We start from the raw sequence: 19,437 nt of genomic DNA, 5'->3' as shown, positions 1-19,437 counted from the left end.
TAAATAAGAAATGAAAAATTGGATTAGTTTAGCAGCTGACTCCTGCTGTAGCCATAAAACCTTCCTAAATTCACACTATGTAGGGTGAGATTTACCCCATGAAGAGACCAAGCACGAGGCATTACTTAAAGCCCCGCTAAAGCCCTCAAAATAGGACTTAAGTGGTGTATAAGCTTCGTGTTGGCCCTGTATGTGGGAGGGAACATCAGCCTTGAGGATTAGCCTCTGTTCTGATGGGAGAGAATGGAAGGTGCAGGGAGTCCCTATGGCAGATCTCTAGCGATGCTGCATTAAAAGAGAAAGTTGAGCATCGTTTTCCTTCACACTAAATCCTCCCCATAATCGGGCAGCATCAAATCCCTGAACTCATTTTTTCAGCACATTCCCCACAACGTTTTAGAAAAGCATCTCTGCAAGCTGCAGCCTATCGCTGGTTCTGCACAGGGCCAGGAAGGAAATGAGCCAGTGACATGTCACGCTGAACGCTGTTGTGTGATGCTCTGAGGGGGCAGAATGCAAAAAAACCAAAACCAAAAAAACAAACCCTACTCAAAGATTACCTCTAAATCAGCTCACACGTCTTTGGTAATTCTGACTGAATGCATCTGCAGGACCAGCCTTGTGGGACAAGCAACCTGGGTAGCTGCTGAAAATCCGAGCGCCATTCATGGAGGATGTTTTAAATAGGAGTTTCTTGTTTGTTTGGTGGGTTTTTGGTAGCGTAAAATGGCAATGCATTTGTTGTAGGACACTGAGTGCACTGGGAGAGCAACAGTGAAATGTTCTGGCTCATCCAGGGTGCTGTTTGACTCAAGACTGGTCCTGTCTATTTGGACCAAGATCTTCTTTGCAAGTCTGGGATGTCCCACAACCCCGCAAATTAAACATTAATTTTAAACCAAACAAACAACCCGGCTCTCCCTGCCTGTCAGGAATATGAAACCAATGCAGCCATAATTCACTGCCATCAAACTTGCTGGAGTTAGTAACATTTGGTGTGTCTACACTGAAATGTTAGCCCAGGGTTTGAACTCAGGCTTCAAGCCTAACCCCTTTAAGTCTACGCACAAATCGCACTAACCCAGGACTTGGATCCAGGGTCCCAGGACCGCATGGAGGTGGAGGGTCCAAGCCTGAGTCAAGCCAAGACCCAGGGTCCAAGCCCTATTGCTCTGCAGTGTAGATGCAGCCCCACTGGACTCGTGCTCTGGGAGTCTGCCAGAAATATCCCACAATCCCATAGGCCGACTTTCTTTGTCCTCTGGAGAGTCAAGTTTTCCCACACTGCACCATGAACAAATGGCTAGAGTGGCTGCATTTTTGGCGGGCTCTAGGAGGCCTGGCATATGGGTGGTTGGACTCGATCCCACGTAATGCAGTGTAGATGCTGGAGTCCCAGGTTGGGACCCAGGGTTCAACAATTCCTAACCTGGGGTTGCAAATGAGTGTAGACACTCAAGCTCTAGGTTAACAAACTTGAATTCTATTAATCCTGGGCTTACATTGCAGAGTAGACTTACCCTTTAGCTTCCCAGAAACCGCTCCCTCACTTTCCCTTCGTGTTAATGCTGAAGTCTAGATTTTTCTAAGGGGAATGTGACCTTCCCACAGGCTGTGAAGGAGCTAGTGACCTGAAGATCACAATCCCTGGCATTGCAGGGGGAATTGGCACAGGAGGATTTTGTTTATTGTTTTCAGATGGCAGCAGTTTCTGGTGCACTACCCTAATCCTATGCCCTGTGTCTGGGAGTCCATTAAAGATCATTTGCCCCTTCTTAGCCGCTGTCTGACTCCGATGTATTTCCACACGCCTTTTTGCATCACACGCACAGGTGGACTTCCCGCTCTCGACGACAAGAAGCCAGCACAGCATTGAGGTAAAAGGTCATGGTGGACTGCTTCGAGAGAAGGCAGCAGCTTTGACAATTGTTTTATTTATTTATATTTGTTCCCCTTCCCAGTCATTCTATCCTAAATGTGCTATGTACGTCAGTTCGGAATAGATGCTCACGTGGACTGTCATTCACTCCACATCTGTACTGTACTCACAAAATGTTTCTTTTTTATTGCCATGCTAAAGGAAGCCTGGGGTTTCGGGGGGCTTCTCGTTATCCACTGAGGGTCAGTCCGGCTTGATTCTTGCTTGCCTCCATGTGTGTTCAATATGTAAACATCAGACTCCTGGATGTGTAGTGTGTTTGGACTCCATGAGGCCTATAGGATCTAAGCCTTTTTAAAAAAATAAAACCAGGTTACAGTCCATGCTTTGAAGTTCCCGTTCCTGTTCTGGCGACCAATGGAGTTGTGTTAAAGGCCTTGTTCTTGAAACTGAACCAAACCAGGATTTTTATCCCTTCCTCCCTAATGGAGAGAGCATCCGATCCCGCCTCCAGCATGTCCCTCCCTCCACCCCAATCCCGGTTCCCTATGGAAACACGGGCGTCAGCCCAGTATTGCACGTCATGCTGTCCTTCCCTGGTAGCCGTCTGTCGTTGAACGTGTGCATGTTGATCACGGCGTCCGTCTTCACCATGATGGGTGGCTGGGCTTTGTGTTTGACCCTCCGCTGGCAGGTGAGTGACAACCGGATCTCGTCGGCCATGGTGCTGCAGAAGGAGCGCTGGGGAAGAGTGGAGGCAAGGGGTTTTGTTACTCCTAGAAAGGTGTTTCGAAAACTGTCTGCACAGAGGGCCGGCATGCTTCCTATGTACCACTCTGCACAGGGCTGTGGAGGCCATTGGTGGGCCCCTATGCACATGGGTAAGATTTCCCCATCAGTCTATTGAGACTGGCTAAAGACAAAGCATAGGTTACTGTAAGAAAGTGCAGGGGCGTTCCCTGTTCCCTGGGAGTAGGAATGCTGTGGCATGCTGAGTGTCATAGGACTGCTGCAGCGTGACCTGGGCTGGCTCGTTTACTGGTTTTTGCTTATGCCAACTTATTTCAGTCTCTGGTTATAGAAGTTACTCATACACACAATTATTATGTTCTGTGTAACATCGCTGTATACGCAGCACAAGGTAAAAACGTATGAGGGGCATAAACCCTCTTCCATCAGGGGCAAATGGCAACCATGAGAGGTGGGCCTGGCCACACTTTCTGTTAAGATTCCATTTAGAAATAGTGTAAAAAGGGTTAACTAATGAGGAATAGTGCATGAAATACTATGCCAGTTCCCTGGTTTCACCAAGACAATTGCCATAGCATGGTAGGACAACGTTTAGTGGCTCCTTTACTGCTCATGGAGTTGCCACTCACCAAGCCCATTTTGGTGACCGGGTGTCTTGTTTCCCTGGGAGATGCATATTGCATTGGCTACAGGGCTGCTCCCTGCAAGTCACTGGCCTTCTCTTTTCCCCCTGTTTTCTGTCCACCTTCTTCAGCACCAGGCCCTACCTCGCCCAAGGCAGGTACAGTCCATCATCCCCTCCCTGGAGGCAACATCCTTCCAGATGGGGGATTTGGTTAGGACATCCAAGTCATACAGTATAGGGAGAGGAGCTGTGAGTCCTACCCTATGGCATCTTCATTTTATCCCTGCTCTGGGCTGCCAGGACTTTTCCCCAGTTGGTGAGGCTGAGCGGCGCTCAGGGCTCTGACACAGCCAGGGTCCTCTTGACCGTGCAGCAAGTGGCAATGCTACCAGCCTTTCAGCTCTCCGAGCTGTGTGCGCCCTGAGCACAACTCCCAGACTCCTGCGAGAGGCCAACCCTGGGACCTGAGCTAGGCTCCAAGGCCTGCAGGGCGGGGGCCAGGAGACCGCCGGTGCCGATACCTGCTCACGCTCCGCTGTTTTGCGCAGCTTGTAGACGAATTCAATCATCGCCACGAATACCGACAGCACCAAGCCTGCTGCTAGGACAATGAAAATCCCACCGATGTTCTGTATCCCCAAAGCGCTGGCCTCTTTGCTCTCCTCCTCAGGGCAGCCGTTCCCTCGCCACCATTTCTCTTTCATTATGTGCAGCTTGTCTTCCTCTTGGAGCTGGAGAATCGCAATGGTGATCTTGTCCCGGTACGGTGAACCTGCGGGGGAGGGAGAGCGGATGCAGTTACACACGCAGCGGGGAAGGAAGACAAAAGCCACCAAGTGCAGGCAGCGTGTCTGTGTAAGCAGGGCTGTGCATCTCCCTGTTCACCCAGCAGATACTCCTGGGTGTTTTCTTCAGAAATACATGGCTGGGAGTGATTAGCTCAATGCCAGCTGTTGTGTTTATGTTAAGCAGCCCCTCTCCGGGCCGTGTACACAAACTGCACCATTGTCACTTACCCATGGGAGTTCCAATCCCATAGCCTTTGGAGTCCATCAGCCCTCCAATCTGGGTCAGGTTGCAGTTCCTTTGTGTGATATATTCAATAGTGGTGGACTCCATTAGGAGGGCGTATTCTGCAGTGAGGGCTCTCTGGATTCCTTCCTCGTTATTTTTAACGAGTGCTGACGGCTTGCTGCTCATGAACGCCCACATCTTTTCGAAGGTGGAAATTTTGGATTTCTGGAACAACAATAACAAGTCGTCCCACCCCCCCCAGAAGTGAATTAGCCTTTTATTCCTTTGCTGCTAAACAATGTCTGGAAAATTCCAAATTGTGACAAGGATACCAATAAAGTTAAAGCCCCAGGAGAGAACCAAAATGTACAAGACTGTCAGTGGCGGATTCGGGAAAGCTCATTGGTTAATGTTGGCATCCTTCTCATTAAAGGAAAACCAGAGTAACTTTTAGGCTGTCTGACACACCAGAGGTAATCACAACTATTACTAACAACAATGATGCTTTGCACTTAATTAGTGACTGCACAATAACTGGAGATCCTCAGATGAAAAGTGCTGTTAACAACCGTTGGCCCCATGAGTGCCCCAATGCCTCTTTTACCAAATGTGTAAACTGAGGCACAGAGGAGCTAAGTAGTTTTCCCACGTCCTAACTATCAGTATCCTGACCGACGACAACACTACAGGAACTCCCTCGCATTATTTCCCATTTGTATTGAGGTAGCGCCTGGGAGCCCCAGTCACAGACCACGACCCCGTTGTGCCAGGTGCTGCACCAAACACAACAACAAATATCAGAGGAGCAGCCGTGTTAGTCTGTATCCGCAAAAAGAAAAGGAGGACTTGTGGCAGCTTAGAGACTAACCAGTTTATTTGAGCATAAGCTTTCGTGAATGCATCCGATGAAGTGAGCTGCAGCTCATGAAAGCTTATGCTCAAATAAATTGGTTAGTCTCTAAGGTGCCACAAGTCCTCCTTTTCTTACAACAACAAACAGAGCATCCTTGCCCCAAAGAGCTTCCAATCGAAGTAGAAAAATGTATTTGTACATTTGAACAATGCACAATCACACTTTGCTTTGATGCCTTGCAAAAGTTGCTATTATGATGGACTCCCAATATGTCTGTCTAATTATACTGAATAATAACAGCCACCTGAATTCTGCTTATCCCTTTATCTTTCTACCCAATGACCGAGGAGAAAGAGGGTTTCAGAGAATGTGTTTCACTCTCTCCAACTTTCAAGCACCGCAGGCCATCTGTGTCCCTTCTGAGAGATGTTTCCCCGTCAAACAGGCTTTATGTTTTTACATAAACAGATGCACAGAGACAGTAGAGAAGCATCAGCTATATTTTGCTGGTGCTAAGAAATGGGGACTTTTTTTTTTTTTTTTTTTTACTATTGGCAGACTTCCCATTGGAATGGGGACTACACATTTTCTGGACTAGCACATGATGTGACCCTTTGTCTTCATTTGCTCATTCAAAAATTGGTTAGGATGGGAAGAAGTAATTTTGTTTTCTTTATAACATGATCCCAACTGGCTTAAGATCGCCTTTTGAAGTGTCTTTTACGTGTGCGGTAACAAAAATTGGTGAAGTGTAGGCACTGGCTTTGGAAGGTTCCACAGAAACAGATGCGCGTACAAGTCCCCTTAAACCAGTTGGTCGGTTAATCTTCGTTTCATGGCCAGGTACGCCATGGAAGGAGTAAATTGCAGCCACGAGTGTGTATTTAAAAGGCACCCGTTTCTTCCATGAATGATGAGACCTCACTTAGGGATGTCCGAGTTCGCCCCTTTGTATGCTTAATGCAGGCACTAATTAGCCGAGCACAGCAAACAGCCACCTTGCCAAAAGCTTTAGCAAAAGAAATAGAAATATATATTACATGGCAAAGCCACATGGGCAGGCCCTTCACTTCAGAACTATTGCAGGAAGTGTACTGTGATAAGTAGAACTGGAGAAAGAGGGTCTGGGTCAGGTTTCAGGATTGGATGTAGTCTGGTGGGGTCCCAAGCTGCTCAGAAATGCAAGCTGAACCAGGTTTCTACCAAACAAACTAGGGCCTCGGCATATAACACTTGTCTCTTTGCATATGCATTACAGATTTATTTCCTACAACTCTGGGCTAAGGGAAATTATTCCCCCTTTGGGAATGGGTCACCGAGGACGGTAGCTCTTTTAATAATGGAAAGGATGGGAGGAAACTCCCACGCTCTCCAAAGTGAGAGCTCTTTTGAAAAGGCATGTAAGGGGACAGTGCTTGCTCAGTCTTGTCATTTATTTTTTCCATGACAAACAGTTGGAGAATCTCTCTCCTCAATCTCCCTTCCCATATGTTTGCACAAGATAGCAGCATGCATCATCCAGGCAGATACCATCAGCTGAGCAAGAAGGAGCGGATTTGGAGAACATATCACAGGCTCGGTCTGTTTCTTTGATGAAATTTACCATGTGTTGGAGAGGATGAGGATGCAGGGTGTCAAAAAATTCTGTCCTCACACTGGATGTGACAGGAATATAAATGTGTCAAGCAGAGCGAGCATGAAACAAGTCCACAGTACTGTTTAAGCCATACCTGGCTTTTTTGTGCGTCTGGCTCCCAGTTGCACGGGATGCATGAGATGGCCCAGTACTCTGGGATTGAGATGAAAACGTTGTGCTCGCGGTGTCTGAGCTTTCTCTCACTATACATGTAATCTAAATTCTTCCATTTATGAGGCCCGTCCCCTACGCTTAGGCAAGGCAGCAGACGCGGGTCTCAGGGAGAGATGCACAGAAGGGAAGGAGGTGGTGGCCATGCAATACGTTCTGAAGTGAAGGGCCTGCCCATGTGGCTTTGCCAGGTCATATATTTCCATTTCTTTTGCTACAGCGTTTGGCAAGGTGGCTGTTTGAGGCGTGGGGTCACTGAGTGCCTCCACTAGGCATACAAAGGGGTGAACTTGGACACCCCTGCGTGAGGTCTCACCTTTCACGGAATAAATGGCTGCCTTTTAAATACACACTCGTGGCTGCAATTTGTTCCTTGCACTGAGTACCTGGCCATGAAATGAAGATTAACCAACCCCCTGTTTTAAGAGGATTCGTATGTGCCCCAGAGCCAAGTTCCTCCTGTCGTAGGTACCTCTATGGGCCACATTGCCGTAGTATCTGAGTACTTCACAGCTTTTGATGTGCTCATCCCCCTAGCACCCCTGCGAGGAAGGGAAATACAAGCCCTGAGGGAGCCGAGGCAGAGAAAGTCTAAATGACACACGGATTCCATGGCAGAGGGGGAACTGAACACCCGTCTCCTATGCCCCAGGCTCGCACCCTAACCCATACGTCCTCTCCAGCAAAAGCTGTCCTTTGAGCAATCCTGTTGCAATGGGCCAGATCCTTAACTAATATCACTCACCCCAGGATTCAGTGGTGGTATGGCCATTTACACCAGCTGAGGATCGGACCCAGGCCTTGAAGTAGATTTGGGGCAGCTATTGGACCTCAAAAAAACCAGCAGGAAATTTAGGCCACTGAAGACTATTAAAAGCGGCAAAGAATGCATCTGACAAAGAGGGTATTCACCCATGAAAGCTCATGCTCCAGTATATCTGTTAGTCTATAAGATGCCAAAGGACTCTGCCGCTTTTACGGATCCAGACTAACACGGCTACCCCTCGGAAAGAAGACTATTAAATATCTATACATTGCAATGCATAAGTGAGGTGAATAACACGCTTTCCTCCCCGACAACGACTTGTTTAACACTTGCATAGTTCACATCAGAGACCTTTGAGTCCACGAGCGTTCCCTTTCTCTCTCTCTCTCTCTCTGCATTTACTGCTGCCTGGGTGCTGACACAGAGCTCTTTAACGACATCAGTGTTCTCCCAGTTTACAGCACAGAGAGAAGTAAACTGGCAAAAAATCAATCGGCTGCATTTAGGGACGCTAATAGGACTAGCAGGAAGCAGTGTAGCTCTTTAGGCAACTTAAATTACATGCGACAAGCCTCTTTCCTACAGAGAAGGCACTTTTCTCCTCTCGCTTCCTGAAATCTCTCCCTTTGACTGACTGAAAAAACATAATAGTAGTTTGAAAGGCTAAGGCAGCCCATTTCCCCCCCACCCGCCCCCGTCACATGATCTCATTTAGTGCAGGGGGGAATGGGTGCTAGAGCAGCAGGGTATCTCCCGGCTCTTGACTCTGCATCCTGAAGTGTGAACCTAGGTCAATGGCAAATGCTCCCTTCTCTTTAGATCCCACTTTGATGAATTTCAGAGGAGCAGCCGTGTTAGTCTGTATCCGCAAAATAAAAGGAGGACTTGTGGCACCTTAGAGACTAACCAATTTATTTTAGCATAAGCTTTTGTGAGCTACAGCTCACTTCATCAGATGCATTCAGTGGAAAATACAGTGGGGAGATTTTATATACACAGAGAACATGAAACAATGGGTGTTACCATTACACACTGTAAGGAGAGTGATCAGGTAAGGTGAGCTATTACCAGCAGGAGAGAAGAAAACCCCTTTTGTAGTGATCATCAAGGTGGGCTATTTCCAGCAGTTGACAAGAATGTGTCTCAAGAATGTGTGAGGAACAGTTGGGGGGGGAAGGAAATAAACATGGGGAAATAGTTTTACTTTGTGTAGTGACTCATCCACTCCCAGTCTTTATTCAAGCCTAATGTAATGGTGTCCAGTTTGCAAATTAATTCCAATTCAGCAGTCTCTCGTTGGAGTCTGTTTTTGAAGTTTTTTTGTTGAAGAATTGCGACTTTTAGGTTTGTAATCAAGTGACCAGAGAGATTGAAGTGTTCTCCGACTGGTTTTTGAATGTTATAATTCTTGACGTCTGATTTGTGTCCATTTATTCTTTTACGTAGAGACTGTCTGGTTTGGCCACTTTGCAACAGCTACTTACAGTCACTCATGCATGAGTAATGAACCAACAGAATTAAAGACCCAGCAACACTTGCTGAGCCACTTAAGAGAGCAAATGTGGCAATATGATCCCCCAAACAGAGGCATAGCTTGAAATACATGAACACAAGCTACTTCTGCCTCTTCTGCTCTCCTCCAATCCATGCTTTCAGCCACCTCACAATGTCTCAAGGCCAAAATGCCACTAGTCACATTATCCTTATCACGAGGGTAAAAGGTGTGTTCTTTCTCATGTTAGCTAACACCAGGTAACTAAGAGGAGGTAAAATGCTGGTGAAAACAAGGCAGAGTTTAATATAAGGTCCAGCTACCTTGTACAATATTATCTTTTTTCTAATTAAAAGGAAAAAAAACAAATCTGTCCATCTCTAACTAGCTAGTTGCTTGCTTGAACCTGTCCGATCACAGATATGGGCCAATGTAAAAGGGAAAAAATATGGGCACTGGACTGTAAAAAGTCAGTGCAAACTGCAAGTGGTACCCACTGCCGCTCTACTGGTATGCAGTTGACAGAGGCAGCTAGCATCATTGCAGATGAGGAGGTGTGCAGCCTTGGCCTTCTATTGAAAAGCACCGAGTTCCTGTGAAGACGGTACTCCCTCATCCTGCAAGGCTGCAGGAATTGTAAAGGTCCAGAGAAAAACTTTCAGGGGCTCATGCTCTTAATCCTCCCTCCCTGTGACTGAAAAGTCTCCATTCACACTGTCATAAAGGGAAGGGTAAACACCTTTAAAATCCCTCCTAGCCAGAGGAAAAACCCTTTCACCCATAAAGGGTTAAGAAGCTAGGATAACCTCGCTGACACCTGACCAAAATGACCAATGAGGAGACAAGATACTTTCAAAAGCTGGAGGGGGCGAGAAACAAAGACTCTCTCTGTTTGTGTGATGCTTTTGCTGGGGACAGAACAGGAATGGAGTCTTAGAACTTAGTAAGTAATCTAGCTAGGTATGAGTTAGATTCTGTTTTCTTTAAATGGCTGAGAAAATAAGCTGTGCTGAATGGAATGTAGTTTCCTGTTTTTGTGTCTTTTTATAACTTAAGGTTTTGCCTAGAGGGATTCTCTATGTTTTGAATCTAATTACCCTGTAAGGTATTTCCCATCCTGATTTTACAGGGGTGATTCTTTTTACTTTTTCTTCTATTAAAATTCGTCTTGTAAGAAACTGAATGCTTTTTCATTGTTCTTAAGATCCAAGGGTTTGGGTCTGTGTTCACCTACGCAAATTGCTGAGGATTTTTATCAAGCCTTCCCCAGGAAAGGGGGTGTAGGGTTTGGGAGGATTTTGGGGGGAAAGACGTTTCCAAGCGGGCTCTTTCCCGGTTATATATCTGTTAGACGTTTGGTGGTGGCAGCGATAAATTATAAGGGCAAAAGGTAAAATAGTTTGTACCTTGGGGAAGTTTTAACCTAAGCTGGTAAAAATAAGCTTAGGAGGTTTTCATGCAGGTCCCCCATCTGTACCCTAGAGTTCAGAGTGGGGAAAGAACCTTGACATGGTGGTAGTGGTGGGATTTTAAAGGTGTTTACCCTTCCCTTTATATTTATGACACGTCAAAGAAAAGTGCTCCAGGTCAGGTTAGATTGTGATTAGAAGCAAATTAACTCCCACTTAAATTGTTCTATCGCCTCAGAAAGTGTATTCTTGGTCATCAAAGAGTTCTTGGACATGCACAATAATTGCCTGGTACGAAACTGACTGTCAGTAAAGAAAGAAGTTAATTGTGCCTGCTGCAGAGGTAACTGGATATTTGTCACCTATTGATTTAAAGGCTAAATGATTATTATAAAAAAATTTACTGGGATTCATCAACTATGCTAAACGGACGTCTGTAACACAGTGGTTGGATGTTAGTAACATTCTTACTAATGAATTGCCATTTAATTTTAATAAGGTATTGTGTTCAAATTAATGGAAGTGTCTGAATACAGAGTCAATCTGAAATGATGTCCATCTGCTACCTTGATATTCAGTCCCACTGGTAACACGTTCCATCTGAGCAGGTGGGAATAATGGAGGATTTCTGACACTTGGTGTAGCCCCAAACTCCCCCAAATCAGATCTGTTGCAAAAGGTCAGTGAAGAAAAACTGGGGCAAAGCAATTTCAGGGGCTCCTTCGCCCCCTTCCCTGTCTCAGACCTCAGACATTCTTGTGGGGGCCCCTGCGGGGCCTGGGGCAAATTGCCCCACTTGCGCCCCCTCCCCCCGGGCAGCTCTGTGCTCAGTTGCTCTGGAGTAGTAAGAGCTGATCTTAAGTGACCTGGCTGCGAACTGCTGGGGAACACTGGATTGTCAGAAGTGCTGACTAGAAAGGCAGGGATCGCCTATGGTATCTCTAGGTAAAGAAAGACATTGGCCAGACCACCCCAAATGTAGCTCTACTTAAATCAGTGCAGCTGCATCGATTTACACCAGTGGGGTAAACGGATGTGGCTGTTTCTCAGTCTAACCTTACCTTGTGTTCTGAACCAAATGTACTTGCAAAAAAGCTAAACAAGCACACTGAATGTAGCAAATGCTGTGAACAGTGCAAATGACTCTGACTCTGTTCTTTACAGTCACAGCTCAGGAGCTGCCTGTAATAACTGGTGTTTCAAGACCAGTCACTCAAATAAATTAATGGAATAGTGTAGGAGAGCCAAAATAAAAGTGCCTTGCCAGACATATATGCTTTTTTATCAGTGAAATTGGCAAGAAAGTCTCTTTCAGGCTTATGCTTTTCAATTCCAGGCCATACAAAGAAATAAATTGATTTTCACAAACTGAAGATACTTCATCTTGAGAATTTAACATTTCTGTACAAGGAAATATATATGAATGCTGCAAAAGGCACATTATAACCAGCATTTTTGTTCTGAGAGAGATAGCATCCTTCTTAACACAGTATTTCTGGTATTTTCTATAATGGAAACGAGATACAGCTCCTAAATTAATTGATCTCTTCCTGGAACCCTTGTCTTCCAGCTTATCTGACCTGCATTCCCTAGCAGTAAATGGCTTCTCATAAGCTCTTTCCACAACGATGAAGTGAGCAAAACTCTCTCTTTGCTGTGCATAGGCTGCAGCTAGCCAGGTTGGCAACAGAGCAAGGCCACGGTTAGGCCTGGCTGACCTGAGCCAAAGGGACATCTTTCCAGTGGGCTTTCGATCAAGCCCAGCAAAAGCCATGCCCTGCATTTCTCAAGCTATTTAGGCTTTGCTGTACTCAGCATCGACTCAAGTGCCTAAATCCCTTTTGGAGATATGAGATTTAGGCTCTTCACTCAATTAGGTGTTACGATGCTGAATGTAGCAACCTCTAAAAACCTTTCAAAGTCTGGGCTGATGTCCCCCTGCCTACAGATAGGGATATCAGGTGGCAGGTGGGGAGTCTTCTCAGGTAACTGTGGCAGGAGGCTTTTGCCTTCCTTTTCTTTATGCTTCCATTTTCTCCACAAGTGACAGCACCTTGATCATGTTTCAGAGTAGCAGCCGTGTTAGTCTGTATCCGCAAAAAGAAAAGGAGGACTTGTGGCACCTTAGAGACTAACCAATTTATTTGAGCATAAGCTTTCGTGAGCTACAGCTCACTTCATCGGACGCATTCAGTGGAAAATACAGTGGGGAGATTTATATACACAGAGCACATGAAACAATGGGTGTTACCCTACACACTGTAAGGAGAGTGATCACTTAAGATGAGCTAATAGCAGCAGGAGAGCCGGGCACGGGGGGAGAAAACCTTTTGTAGCTTCCCTTGCAGCAGCAGATGTTCCTGTCCTGGCCCTCATCAGCAATTCTCTGTGACATTCCTACAGGCTAGAGAAGCTGCAAACCAAAGTGACATATTGTGTCTTCATAATGCAGTTAGCAAACGATGCTGCTAGCCTTAGCAAACCAGGCAGCAGAGAAGCTGGGAATACAGATTCCCAGGCTGAGCAGGAGGGAACTTTTAGAGCTGATCATGGAGAAGGGGAGGGGTAATAATCTCATAGGGGAATCCCCTATCAATCAGTCCTGGGGCATTTTTCTGCAGCGAGCCGGATGCGATGTCTGCTTCCCTTCAAGGCTGGTATGCCCTAAAATAGACATCAGAGGCTGCACTTCTCTGTCCAGAAGATGATCTGTATCACACAACCCGGGTGCACTTGGTCACCAATTGCCCAGGGCCTTTGTTCCGCAGGACCCTGTGTCTCGAGAACGGCTGCCACAGCATCATCCCCAATGAACAGAATGAAGAGCGGGTGTCTTTGCAAACATTGGGGCAGATCCCCAGCTGGTGTACACAGGCATAGCTCTACTAAGTCATGGCGAGGGGCTTCTGAATTACGCCAGCCACGGGTCTGGGTCAGAGTTTGGGGTGGGAGCATCTGGATGCCAATTAAGGAAACTGAGCCACATTTCTCTTTCCAGGGAGGACAAACACACAGCGTCCCACAAGAGCATTTCAGCTGCTCCAGCAAACAAAGCCCGTGTTGGGGGGTTGGGGGGGGGAGACAGCCCCGAGAATTCATCTCTTACCAGTCATAACACAGAGAAATAAAATATACTGTGGAACACAAACAGACTCTGCCAGATGCATGAGAGGAACCAAAGTATGGATGGGATGGAGATGGCTAAGAAGCTACAAAGATACTGCGCGTACGCGTACACACGCGCGCACACACACACACACACATGCACGCGCACACGAACACTCTTTTATTTCCACATAGAAATCTCATTACAAAGAATATTTAAAATGCAACACTGAAAGTGAACCTCCTCCTAATGGCTCTTCTAAGCTTTTATTGCCTATGAAAGTAACACAATATGGCTGTTCATGCTAAAGAGGAGCCTGCTTACGCAGACTCCGCTGCAAAAAGCAGACTGACACCGAGTTTGAAATTCTCTGCGATGTTTGTACCGAAAAAAAAAAAATCCCATTTCCTTATGAAGGCACATCCGCTGCCCGTCAAACTAAGCATGGGCTTTGGAAAGCGTAACTTCTGGCCACCATTGTCATAGCCAACAGCAGGCTGTGAATCTGCAGGGAAATGCTCTGCTCTTTCTTCTTGTTAAAATTCAGAGCACCAGCTCCCTTTAATGAGTCTTGGCTATTAAACTGCTGACTGGCTAATCTAAATGCTATTATATTACACCCATTCAGCGTTTTACAGTATTCCAGGCACAACCTGGCTTCTAAGATGTGAACTGTTTTGGTCCATATATTTCCAGCTGAATTGAAATGATAGGAAGGTATAAAGCGGTTGGGGAAAGGTACATTTCTCAGTACTGTTAGCCTGCTAACCAGATCAGAAAAGCAGCCACATTTTCACCATCCAAACAATGAAAGTCCCCATTTCTCTGAATCCTGGCATCTCCCTTCTGGCAGGGAATTCATAGCTTACCCATACAGAGCACTCACGCTTTACCTTACATTTAATGTTAATAGTGAGAAAGTGCATTGAGATCCTTGGATGGAAATCTTTAAACCAGGGCAAAATATAATAATGATAATATTTGTCACTCCCTCTTCGAGGCTATAATTCTGTGCTTGGCTATATAAGAACAATCACAACTCTGGGTCTTTGCCACATTGTTTAATTGGCAGTTGCACAGTATTAAAAACACCTACACCAGGGCAATCCACACGAATGGTCTGTGATGTGATCGGAACCAGCTGGAGCACTCGACTGGGACTGAGGAGACCTGGTTTAAATTCCCAACTCAGCTATGGACTTTCTATATGAACTTGGGCAAGTCATTTCACCTGCGCTGGGCCTCAGGTCCCCCTGCTGTGAAAACGGGGATAGGATTTCCCCACCTGACAGGAGTGTTGTGAGGATAACATTCATTAATGAGGGCAAGGTATTCAAATACGATAGTAATGGGAGTTTGGTAAGCGTCAGTGTGATCCCAGTGTAATGATGCTGGATTGGAACCTCCTTTTACACTGGCCACCAGACAGACAGTCATCAGAGCTAACAACTTTCCCTTCTAAGCTCTGATGTGCTTTGGTGTCTCAGGGTCTAACATACCCACCTGGTTGGGACTGTTACCAGTGGCACAGGGTAAAAGCCTGCACTCTCCAGTCTCAATCTCTTCCTTGCAAGGGAATATTAAAAATTCATCCTCAAAACATAAAAACCCAGGTCATGTTCGCAAAGGAGGCTAATTCCTAGATAAATTCCTCCCCATTTCCCACTCTCCTTTATCTTCTCCTTCTCTCTCATTTTTAACACATACTTTTACAACCCAATTGTGGTTTCAAAGGCTTTCTTAAATCTCCTAATTAATTTTCATCTTCTAAGCAGCAGTAAAATGCGACAGCTCTTTGCATGTTCTCTGCTGTGTCGGACAACTTCTAAAATTAATTTCCGTTTAAATGGAAGGAATTCATGTAATTTGCCTTCCATGACATGATTGCAATGTATTTGTGGCATTGGACTGCATGGACTTTCATAGGTGTGGCCTAAAAGCCTTAACATGGACTTGCCAAGAGACAAAGCAGGCATCAGATTCCTTTTCCCTGGTTTGTTTTCTGCTTTGGTTTATTGTTTTGTTTTCTTCCCCTTTCCTTTGCCATGGATCTTTTTCTCCAAGGCACTTAGTGCTTGATAAAAGGTTAACATAGGTTGGAGGTATGTCACAGTAGCTAGTTACTCTCTGAGTCCTGTCAGATGCTACTGTTCTATTATTTCCTGAATTAAGTTACCTGTTGGGTTCCTGTTTCTTTAATACGCTTCATATTAGAGCAGGAAATTACTTACTCTTGCTGTCTGTCTGGATTTGAGAGCTAGCGTGATGGAGAGGGTGGAAACCCCAAAGGTCGACTGTTAGGCAGACTAAAGCCTCTTCCATGCCACTTGGACAACGCTTTTCCAGCAAATTCAACATGTGCTGAACCTTCTGTCTGTGTCCCAACAACTGTTCTTTTGACTGAAAACTGGTTGATGTTTGTTGTCCAGGGCTTGTGTCCATTCTGTGCCTTTAGCATTACTATTGGGAACACGATCGGAACCCTGCTGTCAGTCACACACCAGCTAACTTGTAGACTGGGGTTTAAATTTGCATCGTGAGACACCTTCACGGGGCCTGGTTTTCATAAAGTGTTGAACACCAACACACTGAGAATCAGGCTCCTTTAAGATGGCGCTTGTCTGTTACCCCAAATCACTAGTCAGACCTGAAAGTGCAGTTCTGGGACAACGAATGGGTCTACATTTGGCATGTTGTATTTCCTTGCTCCCACAAACATGTGGGGAGGGGTGGGCAGAAAATTGCATTACATTGTTTTCTGAAGACCCTGGTGGAATGATCCCGGAAATATTCTTGCTCCTTGTGATTCCTAAATTCCAGCTCTGCAACCCTGTTGACCTAGTATGGATGAAATATTTGGCCCACTGTATTCAGAGATGGGGGAAGAACAGTGTTATAACAAAAACCTTGTAGCAAGGGAATAACCTGAGACTACACAAGCTTTGTATGTAATAGGCCCAAGGCAGAGATAAGGGTCTTTTACTTACTAGCAGGCCATGAAGTAAGTTTATCTGATTACTTTTATCTCTTTGCATCTGAAAACATGATTTTCTTGAATTTATTTATGCTGTTTGTTCTTACGATTTATCAAAGATGTAACACCATCAGCAGGTGCCCATCCTGTGCTGTGCAAGACCTGATAACAATTAAAAATGGACAATTTCATACTAGGATACACTGTAACAAGGAACAGACTACTTATTCCTACCTAGATAGATAAGTAGCTACTCAGTCCCTACCTAATACTCTTATGAGTAAATAAAAAAACCTTCTCTGTGCAAACCACCCCCTCCCTTAGCACCTGTCAGAAAAACAGGCCGCAGAAGGTTAGCAGGTCTGAGCCGTCTGCTGAACCACTTATCCGTTCTTCAGTATTATTCAGTGTGTTTTGTTTCATTCTGTTTGAGCTGTGTGGGTTAGTTGTGGTTGGTGATATATCACGTGGTGTTGTTCCCTGCCGGAGTGAATGGAACTTTCAGGATTCTGGTCTGAAAGTTCCCAGAAAGTTTGAGATTTGCTATTTGAGAACATTCATGCTAATAAGACATGATTATGTTAATATTTCAGTGAATGCACATGAGGCAAGAGACGTTGCTTAAAAATGCAAAAATAAATAAATAAATAAATAAATGGTGGAAAGGTGTTTGCAACATTTGTTCAGCTCTAGTTTTCATTTTTAATCTCTCTCCTCTTGATTCTGAATTCATCTAGAAGCCTATCAGTTTGTCTTCAAGGGCTTCTGGGCATCCTCATTGAGCAGGAGGAGGAGAGGGACTAGGGGAGTTGTGAAGGTCTGGAAGATGCCTGGGGAAAATAAGACTTTCTGGAGGAGTTTAGTACAAGCTGCACAGAGGCTCTGCCTTGATTTGGGAATACACCTTCCATCTGGAGCTTCTGAGCTGGCATTACCCAGTGTCCTTTGTATCTTGGAAACTGTAAAATCAATGCCATTTAAAATTTCTAACACCAATTAGCATCTGGCAGAAGCGAGCTATGGATGTTCCATAGCCTGAATGACTTATAATGGGTGTGGGCAAAGTCCTAGCAAAGATGCAAGAGACAACAATCTTGCATTAAGAGGAGGGGAAATAGACTATGTGACATAACTAGTTTTTCTCTGCTCTTACTCCCTCTGGTCTAAGAACATTGCTTTGGTACTATTTCTTGTGTGTTTGCATTTGCATTTCTGCCTCGAGGGTGGAATGCATATGTCTGATCTCACCTTGAAGAAGGTCATGGTAGCTCCATCCTTCACAGCTCCATACTCTATTTTCGTTTGCTTTGCCAGATCATCTGCCGAGTCGATGGGGGATTCCATTCTCTCCACAGTCAGGAAGGCAGCAAGGTTGGCTGTGTAGGACGAGATGATGATGAGCGTGAAGAACCACCAGATGCCGCCAATGATCCGTGTAGACAGAGCTTTGGGCATCAGCTCAGACCCTAGGAGAGTAGGAAAAGCAGTTGAAAGGAGTCAGAAAAGAAAGAGAGAAAAGAAATAAAAAGAAAACAGTACATATTTCAAGCACTAGGTCACATTGCTGAACTGTAACAACTGCACAAATTAAGCCAATTGTTTTTAATGCAAATTACCCAGACGTCTTGCATGTAAAGAAATCTGTATTTTTTTTCTGTAGCATTTGCAGAATTTTCTCTCTTTATTGCTGACCTTGGGTACAGTGCACAATTTACAGGAAACCTTCAAAACTGAAGTAATTATCTAGGCTGCTTTTATGAGATTTAAATAGCAAGTCATTTGTGAACTTTTATGAGTGTTTTGCTCTGCCATTTAAAAAGCGCTTTGCTTTTATATGAATTACTTCTCAAAGGCCTCATTCTGGGGGGAGTATTCAAATACACAAGGCTTAAAAAAAAATCAAACAGTGCAAGAGAGAAATTATCAGGATCCATTACTTTGAATAGCTGCTCGAGGTAGAAAAGTAGGAGATCTTGTACAGCATGGAAGGTGTAACCCGCCTGGAATGACTGACTGAACGGAGATGAAGGACTAAATGGGCTGTGCTATTTTTGCAATCTCGTGAGACACTGATTAAAAATGGGGAAAGGGGTTGGGTTTGAAACAGCTGCAGTCAGAAGACATTTCTGATCTGGAATTTGCATGGAAAGTTGGATTCTGCAAGGTAATTTAAGGAGTGTGGCGTTAAAGTGTGGCACATAATGCAGCATTTCCCCCGCATTAGGTGCCTGAGGAAGCAAGGTTGTCTCATCAAGAACTTATTCCTACTCCATTCTGTCTCATCCTTTGGTGTAGCTGAAGGCGTGGCTCTGAAAACCATTTCTGAATTAGATGCAGAATGGAGTTAAAAGCAACACAGGGGACCTCTAATTTAACTGCATCCAGTAAGGGAATGATTCATCCTGCTACAATGTCTCCCTGGATACTGACCTTGTCCAGCTCTGGGAAGAATCTTCATTAAGTGTTGCTACAGTGCTGGCAGGGGGACACAGAACGCTATTTCTTGTGGGTGTTGCTGAACTAATGCTTTGGGTTCTTTTAGTTTCCCTGCTGTGACCATAAGTGGATCTGGGTGGAATAATTCATAATTTAATCATGTGTGCGATACATTTCATTTCTCCATTCCTGAATTGTCTGCAACCAGATCACAACTGGCTTGGGTTTTATTCCTGACTTAAAAATAACTCACCAAACAAATCCTTGCACTGGGACTCCCTTGTGCACAGTTCAATGCATGTATGCCACATTTGAAATTCAAACTA

General features: G+C 45.1%; 1 protein-coding gene across 5 annotated transcripts in view; it reads right to left on the bottom strand.

The window, feature by feature from the left end:
* Positions 1–2,283: 2,283 nt before the first annotated feature.
* Positions 2,284–19,437, bottom strand: part of GRIK3 (glutamate ionotropic receptor kainate type subunit 3) — a 226,165-nt gene continuing 209,011 nt past the window's right edge. For 3 of the 5 annotated variants that reach the window (XM_074934563.1, XM_074934561.1, XM_074934562.1), the window contains 4 exons: positions 17,924–18,141; positions 4,271–4,493; positions 3,776–4,026; positions 2,284–2,620 (listed from right to left, as the gene is read on the bottom strand). In XM_074934563.1, the coding sequence (XP_074790664.1) occupies positions 2,426–2,620; positions 3,776–4,026; positions 4,271–4,493; positions 17,924–18,141 (887 nt within the window). In that variant the 3' untranslated portion in view covers positions 2,284–2,425. Of the gene's footprint in view, positions 2,621–3,775; positions 4,027–4,270; positions 4,494–12,758; positions 13,009–13,051; positions 13,260–17,923; positions 18,142–19,437 lie in introns of those variants that run through there. The other 2 variants (XM_074934565.1, XM_074934564.1) reach the window with 2 other exon arrangements.

This window comes from Natator depressus, chromosome 19, assembly GCF_965152275.1.
Source record: "Natator depressus isolate rNatDep1 chromosome 19, rNatDep2.hap1, whole genome shotgun sequence".
NCBI classification, from domain to species: Eukaryota; Metazoa; Chordata; order Testudines; family Cheloniidae; genus Natator; species Natator depressus.
Note: the sequence above shows the minus strand (reverse complement) of the source record. Positions and strands in the feature narration are given on the sequence as shown.